This window comes from Quercus suber, unplaced genomic scaffold (assembly GCF_002906115.3).
Source record: "Quercus suber isolate HL8 unplaced genomic scaffold, Cork oak 2.0 scaffold_971, whole genome shotgun sequence".
In the NCBI taxonomy this organism is placed as follows: Eukaryota; Viridiplantae; Streptophyta; class Magnoliopsida; order Fagales; family Fagaceae; genus Quercus; species Quercus suber.
The window spans coordinates 140,448-148,727 of NW_027070390.1; the positions used below are offsets into that span (position 1 = coordinate 140,448).

Below are 8,280 nucleotides of genomic sequence, written 5' to 3' on the forward strand. Positions count from 1 at the left end.
ATACCAAAATGAGAAGTGCAACATTCGTAACATGTTTACAACACTTTTATAACATATTTTAAGTTGTAAGTTGTTATTGATCTTAATTTAAACTCATCATTGAAATTACTTTTTTGACTACCAATAACAAGAAGTAAAAATTACACTTTACCATTCTATACTATATCCTAAATTACAACTTTTTACTCTAAATATTTAAAATGCACAATTAGCATCCTAAACTATAACTCGTGTTATACTTTACACCCATCCTTTAGTTTTGCAAGTATATTTGATGGAAAAACATGACACCACTTGAAAAGACGTAATTACTTCTCTTCTCAATCCTTTAAAATAAAGGAAAAATTACACTTTATCATCATAAAACTATACTCCCAATTACATTTTGTACCATAAACTTTGTTTTTTCGTCAAATATGACAACAAAATTGATGACATGGTACAAAGTGTAACACGGGTTATAGTTTAGGGTACTAACCATGTATTCTGAAGTTTACAGTGTAAAGTGTAATTTGATATATAATTTAGGGTGGTAAAATACAATTACCTTTAACAACATGTCACTTAAAATTTGTTGTAAAAGTGTTGTAAAAATATTATAAATATAACATGTCTCTACTAAAAAGATTAAACCTAATTTATTTTGTGTCAAATTATTTTATCTAAGAAAAATGGTTAACTCTAATAATTTTAAACTAATATAATTTAGAACTATTTGTAACTCTAACAAAATTTATGATATTGTGAAATGACAAAACTTATATACAGTACCTTAGGTTTCTCTTTTAGGATTCTGCCATATGGCTATTTAACTAATTAATACACTTCTATTCTATGAGAAAAAAATCACATGACAGAATCTTAAGAGGGGAAACTAAGAAACAGCATATAAGTATTGTACCTAAGTCTTGTCTATTGTAAAAAATGTGAATTTTATGCCATTGACTTCTTTTATGTTGATAATAAATCTCACAATATTTCAGCAACAATTTTCATTTAACCAAAAAAAAAAAAATAGTATCATAACTTATTTCACAATTTTTTTATTGCAACTGTTATATGGCCAAGCGTAAAAGAAAAATGGTGATTAAATCTGCAAGCGACAAAAAGTTATATTCATAATTTGACCGCATCAAAATTGTAATAAAAAGTTATAAATTGTGTGTACGTATACTATATAGTGACAGTCTTTGATTTAAAAAATAAAAAATAAAAAATCAAAGACTAAAAAAAATATTAAGCTTACGCTATCATCTCATCCTTCACTCGTTCACCACCTCTCCTTTGTTTTCCTTCCTCAAAAGCTCGCCGGAAACCACCACTCTCCCGGCGACGAATCCCACTACTTCTACCACCACCACCACCACCATTATCCATGTCCACTTCTTCAATGTCCTCAATTCCCTACCTCTCTCTCCCCAACCCAAAACTCACCTTTTCTTCATTCAGACCTCTCTCTTTCTCTTCCTCGTCTTCTTCTTCTTCTTCTGCTTCTTCTTCTTTTTCTTGTTCTTCGTTTTCCAAACACTCCAATGGACAGCGTAGCAACCAAAAGCTCTCCATATTCGCCTGCTCCACTTCGCCGTTTATAGGCAGAGTCGGTTTACAGGGGCGACAAGGGAACGCGTCGATGCTGTCGTTTGGGATTAACCCAAACGATATAGCGCATACTGGCAAGAACAGCAACACAGATTCTTCTTCTTCTTCTTTGTCTCATATTCTCTCTGCAACGCTTCCTTTTGTGGTTGCTGCCACTGCGATTGCTGCTCTTGCTCAGCCTTCCACTTTTACTTGGTGGGTTCCTCGAGTGTTCGACTTTTGCATGTGGTTTTGTGCCTTTTCATCATGTTTCTATTCTTGGGTTTATCATTGTTGGAGCTTTAATTTCTCTGTTTGCAAGTTTTGCATGTGGGTTTCTTTGTTTTTCTCTAATTGGGCTTTCAGTGATTCAGTCTGATTTTGGTTTCATCACTTTCAAGTGTTTGCATGTGAGTTTGATTGTTTTTTTTTTTTTTTTTTTAGTTTGCATGTGAGTTTGATTGTTTTTTTTTTTTTTTTTTCCAATTTGGGCTTATCATTGTTTTGAGTTTTAATTTCTCAGTTTTCAAGTTTTGCATGTGGGTTTCATTGTTTTTCTCTAATTGGGTTTTCACTGATTCAGTCTGATTATGGTTTAATTGCTTTCAAGTTTCAACTGTCTGCATTTGATTTTCTCTGTTTTTCTGTCATTGGGTTTTCTCAGTTTCAGTCTGATTTTGGTTATTTACGGTACTTTGGTTTCTGTTCTTAGTCGTAGGTTGTTGTCTGTGATTTCCAATACAGTTTTTGGGCACCGTTTCTGAAGTACTAATAATATAAAATTGTTGATTATATAAAATACTTGGAAATTGTTGTCTTGAAACTTTGTTTTCAGAATTAACTTATGAATAATCGCATGTTCTTTTTCAACCTTTTTCTGGTAGCATAACTTTAATTAATCTATATTTAGTAATATCTCTATGTTACTTAATAATTCTTTTGTTTTATCCTGATTTCTTACTTATCAAGTTTTTTACTTTTTTTATTAACTTTATCTTGTCTGGGAGAAAAGTGAGGTGCAGAGTGCTTTCCAGAGTATAAAATTCCTATTAGTTGTAATCTTGTAGGCTGGAAGTTGCATATCAGGTTTTGGACTACAAGTGTTTGACTAAAGGCTTCTAATAAGGAGTTTAGTTTTACCTAGTTTTTCTACTTCACATGTCTTCTAGTTCCTACTCAGCAGGTGTTATGGCAAAAAACTGTTTTTTTTTTTTTTAAGACTTGCATTCACAATGTGTCTGCTCAGCTAATCTATGTTTTTTTTGGAGTTGTTTAAAAACTAAAAGACAATGAATTCTAAACTTCTCCAGGGTATCTAAGGAGCTATATGCACCTGCTCTTGGTGGGATCATGTTGTCTATTGGAATTAGGCTTTCCATTGATGATTTTGCTCTCGCATTTAAAAGGTAAAATCTTGATTTAACATTGTTGAATTTTGATGTCTGGAAAGGTTAAGCTGTCATAAAATGGTGAATTTAATCATTTAACAATTATTCTAATGTATTTCTTCTGAGAATTTTGCCTTTCCATTCCATTTGTGAGATTTTGAATGTGCTCCCAATGTTCTTCAGTTTTCATCTGTTGCAGACCTTTGCCACTGACTGTTGGGTTCATTGCGCAGTATGTGCTAAAGCCAGCACTCGGAGTATTAATTGCAGGGGCATTTGGCATGTCTCGGACGTTCTATGCAGGCTTTGTCCTCACATCTTGTGTTGCAGGAGCTCAGCTGTCTAGCTACGCTAGTTTTTTAAGCAAAGGGGATGTGGCCTTGAGCATTCTCCTAACCAGCTCAACTACCATTGCATCAGTGCTTGTTACACCTCTACTAACTGGCCTTCTAATTGGGTCTGTTGTTCCAGTTGATGCTGTTGCTATGTCAAAGTCAATATTGCAGGTAAGAATAACAGTGCATTAATCAATTGCAAGTGGAATTATAAATGATTTTACCTCATTTGACTTTGCTAATAGATTTCCTTTGCACTTTTTGTCAGGTTGTTCTTGTTCCAGTCACTCTTGGCCTTGTGCTTAATACTTATGCAAAACCGGTTGTGACTGTCCTTGAACCGGTGATGCCATTTGTTGCAATGATTTGCACTTCTATGTGCATCGGTAGCCCCCTTGCTATAAATCGGAACCAAATTCTGTCTGCGGAGGGTCTCAGATTGGTTTTACCGATATTTATGTTTCATGCTGTGGCCTTCACTGTAGGATATTGGGTCTCCAAAATTCCAGTATTTAGGTAAATTTGTCCTTCTGCCTGACAAAATTTAAATGTCTTGCTTTGATGTCCTGTCCTATTAATAATGAAGGATGTATTAGAAACTAATCCACTTGGCATTGCCTTGTTTTGCAAACTTGTGCACCTCTATTTTTATCATTTAATAGCTCTTTGTGAGCAATTAACAATGTGGTATAGAGGGTCCATTGCTTAGAATTAAAAAATCTGGTAAAGCTAATCCTTCTTTATGTCTCTGTGCTGCCAAATCTGACATGTTCTTTTATAGGCACTTGTGATAGGATTTAGTCTAGAGGCTTCATACTTTATAGTGTGGTTGGCACTAACATTATACATCGTAATTGAATATTGAATATTTGTTATTCTTTTAACTTGTGCCCTTAGGGCACTCATTACCAGGACCCTTTTATCAATCGGGTATGTCTTTTCAAGAAGTCAGATTCTTGAGAGAATCTCTTTTCTCCTGTCTTTTAGATTTAAGTTTTATTTGTTTAGATGCATGTTTCTTAGTTCAAGGGATTGGGGATGGTTCAAGGTATAAGATTGTTCTAATCTATGGGCATCAATGTGGAGAATTAAAGGAACATCATTGAGCTTCCTTTTCTCCTGGAGATTTTTTAAGGTTTGCACTGCATAACATATATGGTTGTCTGAGTCATTAGAATCGTGACAGTGTAACCTCTGGGTTCTTAATTCTCTGATTTCCTAATGATAGTAAAATTAGTTTTCCTTCTCATTGCATTTCCTGCCTAACTTGTTTCCTTTCTCCCTTTCTCATTCTCCTCACATCGGTTGCTATTTTTGTAATCTTCCTGTCCTCCTAAAGTTGTATCCATTCTGTAGAATTTATGTTTCTTAGAATTGTACTTCTCTTTTGAACCTTCCAAGCTTTGATAGTTATTTAAAATGTGATCCATAGTTGCTTGATTGCTGATTTCATAACAAAAACTGAAGCCAAAGTCCACGGTTAACAGATAGCAAATATTTGATTTTTTCCCCCTCATTAATGAGAGATATCCTGACACTCTTCCTCATGTCAAGCATATGGAGATCAAAATATATCTGGCTGTTGTGCTGAGAACCCCTTCTTGCAACTACATTTTTTATAGTGGAAGCCAAACCTTCGTGTTAACAGCACATGTATGTGGAGACTGGATGATAGCATTTCCACTGCCTTTGGAGAGCCATTTATCAAATATCCTCATTGGGTGTGTCTGTCATCCACACCTTTCATGTCCTTGAAACTCCTCAAAGAATGGAAGTAGTAGGTATAATCCCATGTCAAACTTTGTGATTGCCATTCAATAATCTCTCTCCTTAATGCCATTGCAAATTTGCGGCCCTAATTGATTGCCATTTGGTGGGTCCAATTCCAAAGGTTTGTCTCTTTGAAACTCCCTTGCTCACTTCTTAATTGACACGTAGATAAAAGCCCACCTTCCCCTATTGATAATAGTTGTATCTTGTGAATTCTTGGAGGGGAACACATTTAGACAAGCTAGGCTATTCTTAATGTTCTGCACACAGGCTTGCATTCTTACGCATATGTAGGAATATTTCACCTTTGGAAATTGGGTTTTTTTTTTTTTTTTTTTTGGTGTGAAGTTTGAACTTTGAATTGGTTTTCATCTAACTTCATGTTTGACAGGCAAGAAGAAGAAGTTAGTAGGACAATTTCATTATGCACAGGAATGCAAAGCTCCACCCTGGCGGGGCTCCTTGCTACCCAGTTCCTCGGGAGCAGTCAGGCAGTTCCACCAGCTTGTTCAGTAGTTGCCATGGCTATTATGGGCCTCTGTCTTGCTTCTTTCTGGGGTAGCGGCTATCGAATTAGAGACCTGCCATCCCTACTAATGCCAGAAAGTAGTTCTACTGTCAAGGCTTAGTTAATGGTGCAAGAGGGGTGGATCATGGAACTAATCTCAAGCATACAAGTATACTGGTGCTCACTTTTTGAAGAATCTCAGGTTAGGTAATGAAATGAGAGTCAGTGGCATTTTGTTTGAAACTTGTGTAGCAATATCAAATACAGGATTAGGAGCCATACATATTGATAGTGCATAATTGTAAAGTTAGAAGAGTTTCTTTTCCACGAACTGCAACTTATAATTTTTGCTGTATAGCGAGAAAAATATAGTGGATACGTGGTTGCATTGCTTCAATGTGCTAAAAGGTTTTGCTTTCTCTCTTTGCATGAATGGACATGCGTTTTCAAATTGAGTTCATGTTGTGTCAATGCGTATGAAATTAATAAGCATAATAAAATTCATGTGATAACAAAATTAATAAGTCTTTATTAATGAGTTCAATGAATAATTTGTAACTCTTAACAAGTTTTTATTAACTAAAATTAAGAGAAAATCCTATGACTTGCACTTGAGATCTATTTATTTGGCACTTAAAAGAGCCACAATATGAAATAACTACTTAATAATGCATTAGAAAACCTTACTGATTAACACAATTTAATAAAAAATTTCACTATTTTTTAGTTTAGGTTTTTTAACATTTACATGCTATTTGGTGTCCCTCTGGGCAAAAAGTTTTGTTTTTCGTCTCATTTTTTAAAATTATACTTATATTTAGGAAGGAAAAAAAATTGCTACAATTGTAAACTAATAGAATAATTTAAACTTAATGTAATTTTAAGGTTTTATCATATAATTATCCCCAAAATACAAGGTGCAAAAGCCTCTAATTTTATGATTCAAATCTCCCATTACCAATTAAAAATTTTCAAATTAAAAAAAAAAAAAAAAAGAGGGTTTAGTATGCCTTGGTTTGTTTTTTTATTCCAATCCAATCTCTCTCTCACTCTCTCTCTATAAAATCATTTGCTTAGCTTGCCTGATTAAATTTGTGGCTGAGAAAAACAAATTCTAAAATTTGGATGAAATATTATTAATGGGTATGGCTGTATGGCATTTTCATGCTAGTGAAGAAGTGACAGTAGTTCCTGGAGCATCAGAATTCGTGCTTTACACGTAGAGCTGTGTGCATCAAGAGATATCCTAGATTTAATTCTATGGAGGTGTCCATTAATATTTGAAAAAAATACTCCCTAAAAATTTGAGGTACGTTTTGTAAGATTGGCTTAACTTTGAATATTTATAGGCATAATGGGCTAAAAAGTTACATAGGAAATTAATAGTTCTGAAAGGATATAAAAATTTGTAACTCTTGGGCTTTTACGATACCAACTAGTGGAGAAATTCATTCTCAAAAAAAAAAAAAAAAAACTAGTGGAGAAATTGTTAGGTACACTGGGAGGATTGTTGATGTGATCCTCAAAATCAATGAGATGATATCATCTATATAAATGTATGAGTAAGCTTCTTAATTAGTACAAAGAATAAAAAATAAAAAAAAAATTATCAGGGTGATGTCACATTTGCATAAATAATAGCATTTTATTAGTTGAGAGGTAAGAGAGGACCACGTCAGCAGTTCTCCCAATGGATCAAATAATTTCTCCAATAGTTCTCCCAATTGATCAAATAATTTCTCCAACTAGTGCAATTGCATATCAAAAAGTTTGTAACTTAATTAGCGGTTTTTAAAAAACTTGTTACATTCTATCCAACAGACATGTTCAATGAATGAAACATAAATTGTAAGTTATATTTTTATAAAATTAAAAACACCCCAACAGTATATAAGCTCAAACCACAAATCTCTTTTGCTACAGGACACATTTGTTTTTTGGATCCAAACTTGAATATTATTAACGATGGAGTCTTTCAAGAATTTCATCTTAGCTTTGTTAATTGCAATGTTCATTTCAAGCATCAATGTTAGCCTCGCAGCTCGTCATCTTTCACAATTTACTCAACCAGATGAACCATTTTTGCCTTCAATTCTAACGTTACCAAATACTACAAGTCCAACTATTCCCACTCGTCATCTTTTACAGTTTACTCAATCAGATGTACTGTCATTCATAGCCAAACTGCCTAACCTAATCAAGTCATTTTTCTCTTCACTAGGCATTCCTTCAACCCCCAAAGTCCCCAAGATAGTTCCCTCCATCCCAAATCTCTCCCCTATCCCTACACCCTCAAACCCATGATTATTATATGTGAAAGTTATGTGATGTTTTCATTTTAAGTTTGATTTCTTATTTTTGTTGCTTATTAATGTTTCTCAAAGTTGAAATAATATGTTATCGAGCTTCATTATTTGTCTTGTACTTATAAATTTGACGTTATCATTTTTTTCTTTGTTGTCATTTTTGATAAAAATGTTGTCAGTTATGTTTTAGATTCCGTTTTGGTTCATTAATTTTTTTTTTTTTTTTTTGAGAAGCAAAAAATGGGGTTCTTTATGGTTCATTGATTAAAACAACATATTTTAGTAACAACACATTTTGGTATACTGTTCCTGTATATATATATATATATATGACAACTTTTTAAAATATAACTGACATAAATAATCGATGAGCCACATCAGTATTTTCATAATGC

At 33.6% G+C, this 8,280-nt stretch overlaps 1 protein-coding gene across 2 annotated transcripts; it reads left to right on the forward strand.

Annotated features, from left to right (window-relative positions):
- Window positions 1–1,204: 1,204 nt before the first annotated feature.
- Window positions 1,205–5,976, forward strand: LOC111985039 (probable sodium/metabolite cotransporter BASS3, chloroplastic). Of its 2 annotated transcripts, XR_010627062.1 has the most exons (6): window positions 1,205–1,794; window positions 2,889–2,984; window positions 3,166–3,472; window positions 3,570–3,817; window positions 4,856–5,082; window positions 5,463–5,575. XR_010627062.1 is itself a non-coding variant. In XM_024016659.2 (5 exons), exons 1-5 carry the CDS (start codon window positions 1,376–1,378, stop codon window positions 5,698–5,700), a joined length of 1,308 nt encoding a protein of 435 aa, XP_023872427.1. In that variant the 5' UTR covers window positions 1,208–1,375; the 3' UTR covers window positions 5,701–5,976. The 2 variants fall into 2 exon arrangements, 1 of the variants encoding a protein (XP_023872427.1); XM_024016659.2 differs by lacking the exon at window positions 4,856–5,082 and having other exon boundaries at window positions 1,208–1,794; window positions 5,463–5,976.
- The last annotated feature ends 2,304 nt before the right edge of the window (window positions 5,977–8,280 follow it).